Genomic DNA, 14,508 nt, shown 5'->3' on the forward strand with positions numbered 1-14,508 from the left:
TTATTTGATTTTCTGGAGCATTAGCCTCTCTTGTTTGTGACATTTCCCAGTTGGGTGCTCGTTTGCGAGCTCATTAATAAGGCTTTCTCGGAGGAATGTTGCCGCAAACGAAGGAAGGGTATAGAGTAACGCCAGGGCCGGTCTTCCGAGCATCGCTCCCAGCCTCACTGCAAAATGTGGAGTCTAAATGGTTTGAAATGGGAAATAATTACACTCCAGCCTGAGCTGGGGAGCCTCTGTTCTTCTTCCCCAAGCTTTGTGTTCAGGAATAAAAAGGGAAACAATCCTTTTTTAGGAGAACTGGAACGGATCACAACAGGTTGCTTGGTGCAGGGCTTTTCCTTGCTGGCTCTTCTTTTCTGCTGCAAACTGTTAATGCGACATCTAATTGGTGGCAAGCGGCCGCAGGCTTCACAGCCCCCTTGCTGCCTGTTTTAACAAGGTGCGTGTAGGGCATCTCCAACGAAAAAAAGAGGAGATGAAAAACGAACCCTGCGTCTCCCACGAAAGCTGTGCTTTCTGTCTTCAGCACTTGTCATTCTGTTGGAGATGAGTATCAACAACAGCACCATCGGGCAAAAGGAACGTGGTGCTTCCTAACCTTCTGGCTGTCTCTGTTTCCTCCATTTGCTGGATTGTAAGACTGGAGAAATGTGTTTGCTTTCTCCTTGCTCCAGCTCAGCATTCCTCCCATTAGATTATGCTTTTGTCCAAAATTTGGTATAGATTTATGTCCAAAAGGTATGTGTTGGCATCTGGAGGGGAAGACCACATTTTGGTTCAGAAAGGTCTTGTCTTTGGATTGCAACCATGCCCAATTTTTAAGAACCTCAGGTGAAATCTTTCTTTCAGTTCCACCACCATCACAGACAACGTGGGTTGAGGACACAAGAGACAGCTCCTTGGAATATATATCACACACACACACACTCAAAATGCCCCTGCATGCTCCTTTAGACCATTTGAGGCCCAGAATTTCTGCCCACCAAAAAAAACCCCTTGAAGTAACTAAATCAGGTCAGGGAAGTGAAAAAACATGTACCCAACATACCCCAATGAGGCCATTTTTAAAAAAGTTGCAATTAAAAAAATTTGGGGTAGCAGACACAAGGAAGCAGTCCATCTGTAAGGTACATTAACCCTGGATAGAGGCTCGCTCCAGGGTTATCCTAATGTTTACAGGTTGAGTCTCCCTTATGTGGGATTCTGAAATCCGAAATATTCCAAAATCCCAAACTTTGTCTGGCTAAGATAGTGACACCTTTGCTTTCTGAGGGTTCAGTGTACACAGACGTTATGTTCCATGCACAAAATTATTAAAAACAGTATGTATCAAACTACCTTCAGGCTACGTGTATAGTATGTATATGAAACAAATGAATTTTGTGTTTAAACTTGAGTCCCATCTCCAAGATATCTCACTACATACAGTATGCCTGCGCCATCCACGGACTTGACCTCACACGGATGGCAAACGCTGGCAGACAAAATGACATGGGCACCACAGGCACGCCCATGCCACCGTCCACTTCCATAGGATTCCCGCATAGGTGGTTTTTCCCATATGTGAGGGAGAGCGTTGTGTATAGAAAAAGCCCACTGTATATGTAAATATTCCAAAATCTGAAATCCAAAAAGCTTCTGGTCCTGTGCATTTTGGATAAGGGAGACTCAACCTGTATGATCCAAGTTATATCTGATGCAAATGTCCATACACAAATACTGATTCTGTGGGTTGCCACCCTGATAAATCCACCAGAGCTATGGCTATCATTCTGGTTGCAAACGCTGGCCTGGGAGCTTTCTCCGTAAGCATAGCCAGCCCAACTTCTGTGATAGAGAGGTTTAGCCATGGCTGTATTTCATGAGCAAAAGAAACACCGTTTCCAAATGAATTTCTGATCTCTCACAGCTAAGTGGCTCTTTGGCCCAGCTCCTGGATGCTGTGGAGGAGAAAGTGTTGGGCACGGCATCCAGATGCAAGCAAAGCTACCTTTGCACCCAGGAAGCGAGGCCCACTTAAGTCCTTTAGAAATCAGCAAGAGTGGAAGGCAGAGTTGAGTTTCCCCCCACCCCCCACCCGGGTCCGCTGATTTCAATGGGGCATTAGTATGTCAATCTTCCCTTGAGTTGTGCCACTTTGCAGCACTGCATGAGTTATAAATGGCGCCATTTCAGAGAAGCAAGCAGGCAACTTGCTCATAAGAGAGAGCTCATTAGCCAGTGGAGGAGGAAAATACATAGATCCGTAAGGGACTATCAGCGACGGGAAGATTTCTTACGGCAGCCAAAAACCTTCAGAGGAGGCCATCAGCGGATATTTTGCCCCATGGTGGGTCATCAGCTCTCACACATCACTGCTGGGTCAGTTGGGTCCAAGCCAACTTGGTGAGAGTTTGCAAGTGTGTGAAATCTAGGGTTGGAAAAGAAAAACACCTTTGAAAATATGTGGAGAATGGTCTAAAATGTGTCTAGAAATGGCGACAAGGAGCATCATGGACTAGTGAGGTTCTTCATACTTCAGGCTTTATCCTATGCCAAATTCTCTCATGGTTGTTTTGTACATTTTCTATACAAAACCTCCAATGTTTTTTCATAGATTTTTTGTTTAAATAAATGCACAGAAAAATGCTGTCCGATACCCAGAAAATGTTTTCTTCATAAAGCAACCGTGTGCAAATGTTGCACACAATACTGTAAATCCCAAACTGTGAATGGTCTTCCACAACAGTCTTGGAAGACTTTCTCACAACAGGAAGAAAGTTAATTTAAAAAATACTTGTTGCTTCTTTCAAGATGTAAATTAGTGAAGGATAGTATCTCTAGCGCAAGTGCATGTAAGTTGCTGTAAATAAAGGTTGTCCTGGAGCCAAGGCACTAGCAAAAGATAGAGGTGGAAGGAGAAAAAGGCAAAGGCTCCAAGGACTGTTAGGGAAGTGTTAATACTTATTCATTTATTTCCTGCCTGGGTCTCAAAGACAGCTTGAAAACAATAAATCAGATACAGAGGAAGTCTGCATCGCTGTGAAAATATGCAAAAACTAAAATGTATTTAAACAATTAAAAAGAGTTAAAAGCAATTTAAAAAGCATGGGCATGCCCACGAAAAAGCAACAAGTACGGACAGTGAAGGACATTACTCAAATCCCTGTCCCCAGAAACAGATGATTTCCAAATGCTTGTTGAAACAAAAATGTCCTTAACTGCTACCAAGAAGGGATGGTCTGGAAAGGAATTCCATAGTTCCAGAACCTGGGAAATGCCACCAAGAAGGTCCCCCTTGGTCACCTGTTGAAGAAACTCAGTTGTCCAGTTTAATCAAGCCTATCAAAGACAAGTGTGCCTTAGATCGGTGCTCTTCAGTAAAGATGATCTGCAGACAGGTGGCCCCACACAACACATTTCTAGAAATACAGTATGGAGATACCTGAGTTAACAAAGTACTGTAGATGTGCTCCTGGGCATTACTACCTTAACAAAAATTTGCATTGTGTTGCTGGAGAAGAGTTGTACGGACACATGGACTGTCAAAAAGGCAAATGATTGGTTCTGAGAGCAAATCAAGCCTGAATGCTCCATAGAAAGCCAAAATGTCTAAGCCATGGGGGTCCTACTTTGGACACATCTTGAGATATAGTGACCCATTGAGAAAACAGTAGTGTTCAGGAAAGTGAAAGGCAATGCAGGAAGACCACAGCACATGTGGATTGACTCCATCAAGGAATCCACAGCTGCCCTGAGTTTGCAAGATCTCAGCAGAGCCTTTGATGGCAAGAGCTCCTAGAGGTCTCTCGGTCATAGGGTTGCCATTACCCCAGGGAAGAAATAACTGGTCTGCTTCATCAGAGAAGCACTATCCTACATGGGAGCTGGACCTCTCTAGTTGGCCATCTCGTCTGAAGTTCCACCAAGAAGCCCATGGAAAGGATAGCAAGATGGGATAGTGCCTAGAAGTGAGAAGCTCTATCCTAGATGGGAGATGGACCTCTCTAGTTGGCCAGCTTGTCCTGAGTTCCGTCAAGATTAAACCCCCTTCCACTGATTATTGATTATTGAAAGCTCTTGTCAACCCCATGAAAGATGTCTCGCCTCAAGCCCCTGTAATTTTAATCACTTTTAATTAGTATTTTATATTGTTGTTTTTATTTTGTTATGTTTTTAAGGTAGGGAGGGAGGTTAGTGGTAGGGGATTATGTAAAATTTTAAATGTATAATGTATTTGATTGTTACTTTTTGCCTTTTGTAACCCGCCTCAATTCGTAGGGAGAGGTGGGATATAAATAAAGTATTATTATTATTATTATTATTATTATTATTATTATTATTATCATGAAAGCCAATGGAAAGGAGAACATCGAGATCTAGTTGACATAAGTCAACGGTTAGCATTGCTGTCTAGTATATCAGAAAGGACTTGAGATCAAAAGTCTGGGAATGTCATTCCCCTCAGGCTTTAAACTGTAGTTTTTTTGTGTCTAAAAAGGAGTGACAGAATTCCCTTCTGCTTGATGTGTCCTCTGTTTTCATTTCTGTCGAGCTTAAATTTGGTTTTCATAGTTGTCTTCTCTGTTCCCTCTTTTTGTGTGTCGGTTAGTGGTTCTTTTTTTCGTTTCCTCGGTTGGAGATCCTGAAGTTTGTGCCAGACCTTTCGCTCCTTCTTTTTCTCTTTTTTCATTCTGTTATGTTCTCCAGTCCTTTCATATAAATTATTGTGTTTCTGCTGATGATATTCAGTTATGCTTTGCAGTCTCTGATCTGGGTTCTTTATTTTTTAATCTTTGATCTTGTCTTTCCATTCCTTCACAGCTGTCTGCTCATTCTTTAAAGCTAAATCTTTCAAGGACAACATTTCTTGGTTTCTTTCCTCCTTGCTCTGGACTCTTCTGTTTGCTTTTCCCCCCCTCCTTTTTTTTTCTATTGATGAAGTGAATATTTCTCTTTTCAAGCTAGAAATCATTATATTTTTTTGTTCCTTCTTCTCCTTCCTTCTGAAATTTCATCATGAGAGAATCACTTTCTTTCCTTTTTGTAGGTGATGGTGAGGTTATTAAATATTGCTACAATTCAATATTTCTGTTGGTACTGCCATGCCGCAAAATATTATCATTCCATAAAATAGTATTGTCATGCTTTTGCTTAATCTTCCCTATTCCCAGCTTAAGCTTCTTGTTCCTAGATTTGCATTACGCATGCAAATGGGATCATGTTTCTCTGCTTTTGATTTCTCTTTGCTAAACTACCTTTTTTCCCATTCCATTTAAGATTCTGTTATTTTCCCCCCAGCTCCTTTCGTTTTTGATTTCTCTGTCATTTCCTTCGCAGCCTTCATCTTCTTCTTCTTCTTTGCCTCTTTGTTTCTCATTAAACCACATTCTCTGTATCGTATTTGGATAGTGGTGTCCATTATCTATTAAACCGGTTACCGAGTGATATCCATTTAATTGATTCTCTTCTTTTTGAAGCATGCTTAAAGACTAACTTATATTTAATTGCATTCAGCCTTATCTTCCTTCTCCAGTTTCCCCTTATATTTCCCTCCTCTGTTAACATGTACAACTGGGCAGACCTTACCTATATATATATATATATGTGTGTGTGTGTATATTTTGTTTGTGTGTGCATTGTAGACTTCTTGAACACTTCACAAATAATACTCTTTTCTTGCCCCTTTTCCTTTCCCCCCGTCATTTGCAACAGCATTGAGACCAGGATGACATTCTTGTTGAAGAGAGAAAGAAAGGGAGAGTTGACTTGTCCTTGCCTCATGAAATTCAAATGCAGGTTGCAACACTTGAGGTGGAGGGAGGAAAGAAAGGCATTCATCCTCTAATATTCTGACATGGAGAACATGCAAAGTTTTATGTGGTCAAGGCAACATGCTTACTCTTTATCCCCCGACAGCGGGCAAAGGGCAGACCTTCTCCTTGCCCTGGGAAAGAAGATGATTATGTACTGTCTCACATTACCTGCACAAAAATGCTTTTGTATTTGAAATAAAAGTAAATGTGCATATATCTATATATGCCTAGTTGTCTGTCTGAGCATAGATATGCCGTATCTCCATCAAATTCCAAGTGCGCTCCTTCATGCTCTTTTCCTCATATTCTTTCATACTAATTAACCTTTTCTGTGTTCCTCTCTAGATTCCGCAATATTTGCTGCCTAAGATCCCCTTAATATATATATTTTTTACAGGATAACTTGCTACCATTTTGTTTTAAGTGAAGCATTGCGTGAAAGTACAGATATGTGTTTTCCTCTTCGTGTGTGACTTGCCAAAAAGACAGCTTCCTATGAGGAGCAGAAATCCCAAATAGACCATTTTATGTCTAGACCCATAAACACGGCGCACATCCACCAAGGGGTTCTTCTTCTAGGCCAGCACTTTTTTACCTGTGGGGCTTGCAAAACTATCCAGATCCCTGATTTGTCTCCCTCAAAGGCACAAAAATTGCACTTGTCTCCCTCAAAGGCACACAAATTGGGATCTCTGGTGTTACAGATGGTCCACAGATCCCTCAAACTTAGTTATTGGCTATTCCTTGTGCCACAGTATTCATCAGTTCACCCCTGTTTCCACAAACCTTAACTATGAGATGCTCCTGTTTCAGAGCATTCATGAGTAAATGTCTGTTGCCTACCTCATTTTATATCCCAGGATGGCAAGAGATGCTAAAATCTGAGGCCATTCCTTTTTAATGAAAGAAAAATACCTCTGTGTTTATTATGCAAAGGGATCTTTTAGCACCTTTGAGACTAATTGAGAATCGGTAAGAGTTGTTCCTCAGTGGAATATGTTGCTAAATTGAAGGGTGATGGAGTCTCCTTCTTGGGAGGTTTTTAAGGAGAGGCTGGGTGACCATCAGTGGAGTTCTTGGGTTGTGTGGTTGGACTGATGAAAGCTGATGCTACAGAAGCATGTAGAGTTAGTCTATGTAAGCTCATGCTATTTGGTCTACTTCATCAGAAGCATGGAGACTTGGTCTGTGAAATCTCCTGCTACTTGGTCTAGTGTATCATAAGCATGTAGACTTAGTCTATGAAAGTTCATTCTACTTGGTCTACTTCATCAAAAGTATATAGACTTAGTCTATGCAAGCTCAGGCTACTTGATCTACTTGGTCAGATGCAGGTAGACTTAGTCTATGCAAGTTCATGCTACTTGATCTACTTCATAAGATGCATGTAGACTCAGTCTACAAAACCTCATTCTACCAACGTCTTTCTCTCAATTAGCTTCAAAGGTGCTACAAGATCCCTTTGCATTCTGATATTCTGTACTAACATGACTATGTCTTTGAACTCTGGGTGTTTATCATTAGCCGTCTTAAGAGATTGTTATCGGTCGATTCAGTAGGGTTCTTGACAGCACAAATGGAACACCTCCATGGATTGTCTTGATCGGAAAGCATTTTGTTTTGACGGCGTGATACCCTGCATGTGCTGAAGGCAATGGAGTCTGTGATGGCGGGCTTCAGTTCTTGTTTTACAGGTCCTCCGGAAGGATTCCCAGACCCCCTCCCCAAGTGTTTAAAAAAACACAAATCCCTTGGTGTGTTTTTGTTTGGGGATTTGCAAAATTCTTCTGGTGCTTGTGGAAACCTCTTCTCCTTTGTTCAAACAAAAGGCAGCCTTGCGCCGTTTCTTCCTCGAAGCTCCCACCGGAGCCCAGCGTATTAATATGCCACGGCGCAAAGTATTGTCAGCCCATAAAATATGATACATGATAAAACGTATCAATTCCGAACGCCACAAATCTGCCGTTTCACCTCAGCATGAAGGCAAATGAGTTTCCGTTAGCTCGAGTGAGTTCAGAGATAAACTTCAATTTAACAAAATTTCATTTTGCAAGAACCAGTGGGGGCCGCTGCCCTTGGTGCACGGAGGCCTTATCGCCATGTTAGGCTTTGGAAGTTATTAGTCAACTTAATTTGGGGAGGGGGGGCTGAAGATTTTGAAATGGTAGGATAATTTACTGATGAGGAGGGTGCGACGCAGAGGGGCGGGAAGGTGAAGCGGCCTTGTTCGCGGGCTTTCGTTTTAGGAATCCATTCTGCAGAAACACCAGCCAGCGAGGAATTCATTGGGTCACATTTTTTGTCCCCCTACGCCACACGCCGCTTGCATTCTTTCTCTGTCTCTCATTGTTTGTTTTGTGTGTTTGTTGTACAGATAAGCCTGAAGTGCAAGTGTTACAGAATTCCCCAGCGCAGCCACTCACAAGAGAAGGAGACCTCCTTGACCTTCTGTGCCAAGTGAAGGGGAAACCAGAGTAAGTGGAAGCCCACAAACATCCCAGTAACTGGGCTGGACTGGGTTCCTATGCTGCTAGAGATTTATGTTTTAAAAAATAAAGTTGCTCTGTTTGCTAGAAAAAATAAGGTAAAATGCCATTACTGTATTGATGTGGTATAGAGTACAGGTATACTTCAGTTAACCCCACCAGTGTGGCGTAATGGTTAGAGTATTGGACTGTGACTCGAGACCAGGGTTCAATTCCCAGTTCGACCATAAAACCCACTGGGTGACCTCAGCCAAGTCCCAGTTTCTCAACCTCAGGAGACAGCCATGATAAACCTCCTCTGAACAAATCCTGCCAAGAAAAACCCATGATAGCTTCACCTTAAAATCTCCATAAGTCTGAGATGACTTGGAGGCACACAACAACGGCAACAACAATAGCAACACATGTCAGTGGGGAGGTCAGTCCATTCTGGATCATAGTCCAAAGTTACTATCCAAACCATACTACCAAAATAAGTTTAAGACCTGATTTGTACATAAATGTGATTCAGTTTAACATAGCACACCATCAAATAGCAAAGGCAACTGAGGAATAGGGAAAATAGGGCTGGTGAGAAACAAGAGGGAGATCAGCAAAGTTGATCAAAATATTTAAAGAATATCAGAGGTAAAGAAAGCAGGATAGGGGTGGCACGCCGTAGGGTTGCCATAAGCTATATAGTGGTTTAAGTGTTGGACTATGACCCTGGAGACCAGGGTTTGATTCCTCGCTCAGACATGAAACCCACTGAGTGACCAACTGGGCAAGTCGCCTTCTCTCAGCCTTAGGGGAAGGCAATGACAAACCTCTTCTGAACAACGCTTGCCAAGAAAACCCCTTCATAGCCTTAGGGTGGCCATAAGCCAGAAATGACTTGAAGGCACACAACAACAACAGAACCTCAGTTAACAAAATACACTTGTCCCCCCCCCCCCCCATATTCTCTAGGGCTAGGGGCACAAGACCCCCGTGGATATGGAAAAACCTCAAATAACAGAAACACCATGTTGTTACCTGAGAGGACACCTCTCTAGGAATCTCTAGGTCCTCCAGTGCAACTCTGTGGTTAACATCCAACAGACACTGACCATAGAACTGCACTGGAGTAGCTACAAATGCCTAGTAGAATATTCTCTCTAGGAATCTCTAAGTCTTTCACTGCAACTTTTAGTTAAAGTTGACCATAGAGTTGCATTGGAGGACCTAGATATTCCTAGAGATAACATATTAATAAAATCTGTGAATTATCAAATCAGCAAATATCAAAGCCGCAAATATGGAGGGATGAGTGTAAATGGGTCTTGGACCCGACTTCTTTACCAGCAAATGGAGATTATTACTTTTAAAGACTTTGCCAGCCAGGTCTCACTTCTGGCCTGCTACTTCCAGGCATCCTATTTTCTTGCACATGTGTCGTTCTTGGCAGTGTCTCTTGACCAGTCTTGGTCTCCTTTGGTCTTGTGATGCTCCTTGTGTGACAATCAAGGCTTTGGAAACAGGGGCTTCTCCCTTCTCTGCTGAATCCTACCGCACTTTTAGTCAGCAGCTCTGAATTGTTTGGTGACAGAAGCAGATTGTGCGGCTGCAGAGATACGAAGGGCCCAAAGGAAATTTGATTGCTGATAAAAAGCAAAAAGGTGCTGGGAAACGTTATCTCTCTAAAAGAAAATGCCACGGGCAAAATTCTGGGAGATGCTGCCCTTCCCCACCAATACTGAATTAAGGAAAGTCTCTCCTTTCATTCCCCCCCATAAACGTGGAAATGCTAAAAGGTTTTCTGCTGCAAAAGTTGTCTGCTATAACCCTGGGTCACTGTTCCCCTGATGTGGGATTGCTGAACAACTAAGTGCACCTTGCAGCGTCTCTTTGGACGCAAATGTCCAGTAAAACCGTCTCGGCATTGGAGGACCCACAAACCTCTTGTGTTAAGAATGCAGCCGGTGTGGTTTCCTTCACTGCATTATCTAGCCAGACATGTTGTGGGCTTTGCTCAGCTTTAATTCTTCTTTTCCAGCCAATGTTGTTTTCCTCCTTTGCTCCTGAGCCTCTCTTTCTCCAGTCTCTCTTAATGAATTTGCCCTACCGTAGACACTCCTGATCGATAACCTCCCGTTTTGACCTTTTCAGTTATAGAAGGTTTTCTTTCCCTCTCCCTGCCCTCCCCCTGACATAGACACACAAAACACCCTCTTCTTCCTGCCACCTTTCACCATGAATTTAAATCTGAGACTGCAGTCCTAATGCATGCTTACCCGACAGTCATCCTGTACTGAGTGGACTTTTCTTCCCAAGCAAAAGACCCATGGGATGGAATTGCATAGCTGCAATAAGAGCTGTGTTTTTGATTTTCAAGCATTGTACCTTGCATGCCCCTTTCCTCCCATGTGCGGTATATTTTATTGCATGTTGTGTTTCTTAGGTATCACATATTGTGGTTTTCAATGTGACTTGACTCCCACTGTTTGGGCTAGATTCTTTATTACTGTGCATTTATTACTCTACATTTTCCCCATTTTACTGGGTTTTCAAAATATGATTGCAAAGAAAGAAGGTGGGAAAGTAAATGGTGAAGCAGGAAAGGAAGGGAAAGTATAGAGGATACAAACATGGGCTAGGTGTATACATTAGTACAAGTGGTCATATTTCCCAAAGACATTGTCTTAAGGCTGGCATCAATAAAATACATTGGCAATCCACTGTAGGAGGACAGGAGAGCAGGACCTTCACTTCTGTGGCACCCATGCCCTCCCTTTAGAACCCCAGTTGGTGCAAATGCTGGTGTCCTTCCACCGCCAGGTCAAAATGTGGCTTAATTTAAACTGTACTAACTGGTTTTAAAGTGGTAGAATTCAAAGGTATAGCCATGTTAGTCTGTAAAACTAGTATGTAAAGAGCTCTTGTAGCACCATTAGTCTCAAAGATGTGACAAGATCTCTTTCCCTACTGGTTATAAAGTGTCATGTAGTAAGCGTTTAAAAAGTGTTTAATATGCTTTTTACAAAAAATATCTTATTGTTCTAAATTGCTCCAAACAGATTTGAGACCTTCAGATATAGGATGAATAAATAAATAAATTCATCCATAGCTAAAACAGTAAGATCTTCTGACTATTGAATGTTTAATTTTCCAACGTTGGCTACCGGTCTTTTAAGCACAGTCAAAACATGCAGGCTCCAACCATATTGACTCTTGGTTAGATTTGAACTTGTTCACGTTGGAGGGATTTATGTAACTGTGGCTTGACTTTTGAAAGGGTTAGTAATCTATTTCTCTCTTCTTTCCTCCCATCTTCCCCCCTCCACCTCCTCAGGCCTGCAGATGTGACATGGTTAAGAGTAGACGACGAGATGCCGCAACACATTATAGTGTCAGGATCGAACCTCCATATCGAGAGCCTGAACAAAAGCGACAACGGCACCTACCGCTGCGAGGCTTCCAACGAAGTGGGGACCTCCTTTTCCGATTACATACTTTACGTATACGGTACGTGGGACGAATCATGCCGTCTTTCCGAGCGTCTCTTCCCAAACAGTTGCGGGGAGAGGGGGGCTAGTTGTTGGACCGCAGGGGGAGAGTGAGACTTAAGTGGGCTTTGGGTTAAGGACTGCAGGCTGAGAAGGGTCCCAGCACAGCCTTTTCCCTGGAGGAATAGTTTAAAGAGGAAAACTGAAGGCAGCACAGTGAAAAGATGTCTCTTGCCATTCCCCCACATTGTTACAAAAGGCTTGTTTGGGAAGCCAGAGAGGCTGTCAGATGCAATGCGGGTCAGAAACCTCTAGCTGGAGGTGGGGAGATAAGCCTCCTGGAGTCATCATTTGACAGTCCAGGGCAGCTTCTCTCATATCCCCCCATTTGTATTCTGTCAGTTCCCTTACAGTAACACCCAAAGGAAGAGTGTAGGTTTAGGATTTTTCCCTCTCCTTAGCGAGTTAAATATCTTAAGAGACACATGCACATAATGCAACTCAGTGCATAACCTGGAAGGAAAAAAACCCACCTGCTTATCTTCAGTCACCCTTCAACGTTTGCTACATGGACGTGTTGTGATGTGTACCTGCTTTACTTCTATTTTTACTCTCGCTGCTGTTCCCACCCCCAACATTTTTTCCGGAGTTGTGGCATAAACAGCCATAGCTCAGCCTGCTAAAAGCAAAACGAAATATGTGTTTTTCTCCTAAGGACTACCTTACAGAACCTTTTCCTCCTCCAAACCTTGGGAAGACTCTGGTGTTGAAAATGACAGCATTTCCAGTTGGTAGATTGCAGAAGCAGGCAGAGAGGACAGATTAATCCAGACATCAGGAATTTGAGAGCCAGCTGCTTTTCAGAACATTGCGTTCTCACGTCCCCTCCGTTTTGCAGGATTCTGGTTAGGAAGACTTTAGGGGGTGATGTGAAATCTCATGACTGGTGTTAAGGCTTCAAAATACCGAATGGCTGAGATGTTCCCATTGGTTTCTTTCCCATCTAACTCCCCACTACCACTATCACCCACCTGGTCTCTGCAATAGCTGAAAATTGTGACTCATATAGTGGTTGATGCCACTCGCTGATCTGCATTTCTCACCCAGTGCAGCATCCCATTTTATTGTGCTGTGCCAATGGTTGTTATGCCTCGACAAGCACTGACATCAAATCAGAAAGTAGCATATTAGATTTCCTTCCTGGGGCCAGAAACACAAAACAAGCTGGTTGCAACTTCCACTCGCAGACAGGATTTCCGAGACCCTCTCTTTACTTGCACAGTTCTGCCAAATGTAAAGCTTTTTCCTTACTTACTCACCTGCCCAAACCATGCCTTCACTGATATTCAAGTCTTTGAAGCCTGTCATGATGTGGACTAAAAATTCAAGATTCTCTTTCATCATTATTAAGTATCGGGTTTATAGGAAACACCCAAGAAACAAGGAGACACAAATGACAGTCAGGGCTATGCAGATAATCTCTGGTTGCTAACTCAGCTGGCATCGCTATCTAAAAAGTGTATTAAAACCTTCCTGGGCTCACATTAATACATAGGCTTTCAGACTTCCCAAGTTAAACCTAGGCCATTAGTGTATCCCCCTATTCTAAAGCAAAATATGAGATAAGGATGACTGAAGAATGCTTGAGGTAGAAAGAGTGAAGGACCACTCCTTGTTAGTAGAGACACACTCTCTCAAAATAACTGCAGGCCAGGAGTTCACAAAGCATGGCCCACAAACTATATGTTTCCCCAAGTATCTAAAGATTGCCCCCAAATACCCTGCGGGGCATATTCACCACCTTCCCCCCCCCCTGGATATTTTAGTTCCAGGAGAGGCCTTTCTCTTACAATAAGAAGTAGATAGGAAATGACTTTCAGTTATTTCCTGTTGCTAAAATTGGCCAAAACGTGGCAAAGATGTCCCTCACATCTCCTACAGGATGTTTGGGGTCAACCAACATGATGATGATGATGAGGATGAGGATGAGGATGAGGATGATGCAACCCTCCAAGATCTCCTTGGAGCTCTCTATTCTTAGAGCAGTTGCCTATGTGCTGTAACTGGCCAGGATCCATTTGTGTGCATCCTCATAGATGCATAGGGCCACCAATCAGTTACCAGTCGATCTTCCCAGCCGGATCCTGGCCCCCAACCTTCCTGTATATACCTCTCCTTCCTCACAGGAGAAGCTTCACCATTGTATTTCACTGAAATAAAACCATGCTTCCATGGATGGACCATCCGTGAATGTGGTGATGCTCCAGGCGTTCTAGAAGTTAAAAGAAAATGCTGATAGCGGAAGGGAGCCCATGTTTACCTTTCCTGGTTCCTCATAGGACCCATTTGCTCTTCTCTGGAGCAGAGTTGCATAGTTTACCTGCTTGGCCAAAATGCCAAGCGAAAAAGACAAATCAGTTTGCAGCAGGAATGTCTCAGGGGAGATGTGCTGTCAGTGGCGACTGACATGCCTCGCAGGTCTGGCAAGTTTAGATGACTGGCATTCCTGTAAGGAGGAGGAAAAAGAAGCTGAAAAATGGTTCACAATCCTGGCCTAAGGCGTGCTAGTCACCGGACCACACATCTCAACGTTGCCTGGCTCAGTATTTGCTATTTCTGTTCAAGCTCTGGAAGGTTACTTTTATGGACTACAGCAGCTGGCTAGGGGCAATTCTTGGATTTGGGAGCCGAAAAGGGACTTTTCTGAGCTCTACAGCCCATCATGCCCCCTTTCCCTGGCCCATGGATTAAGTAGAAGTC

General features: G+C 43.1%; 1 protein-coding gene across 10 annotated transcripts in view; it reads left to right on the forward strand.

The window, feature by feature from the left end:
• The window catches only part of CADM1 (cell adhesion molecule 1), a 278,434-nt gene that overhangs the window by 218,608 nt on the left and 45,318 nt on the right, over nt 1-14,508 (forward strand). For all 10 annotated transcript variants that reach the window (XM_089538063.1, XM_089538065.1, XM_089538068.1 and 7 more), the window contains exons 6-7: nt 8,173-8,272; nt 11,595-11,767. In XM_089538063.1, coding sequence (XP_089394189.1) covers nt 8,173-8,272; nt 11,595-11,767 — 273 coding nt within the window. The remainder of the gene's footprint in view (nt 1-8,172; nt 8,273-11,594; nt 11,768-14,508) is intronic.

The sequence above is a fragment of the Sceloporus occidentalis genome, unplaced genomic scaffold (assembly GCF_023333645.1).
Source record: "Sceloporus occidentalis isolate IW3139 unplaced genomic scaffold, rSceOcc1.0.p SCAF_9, whole genome shotgun sequence".
Lineage (NCBI taxonomy): Eukaryota > Metazoa > Chordata > Lepidosauria > Squamata > Phrynosomatidae > Sceloporus > Sceloporus occidentalis.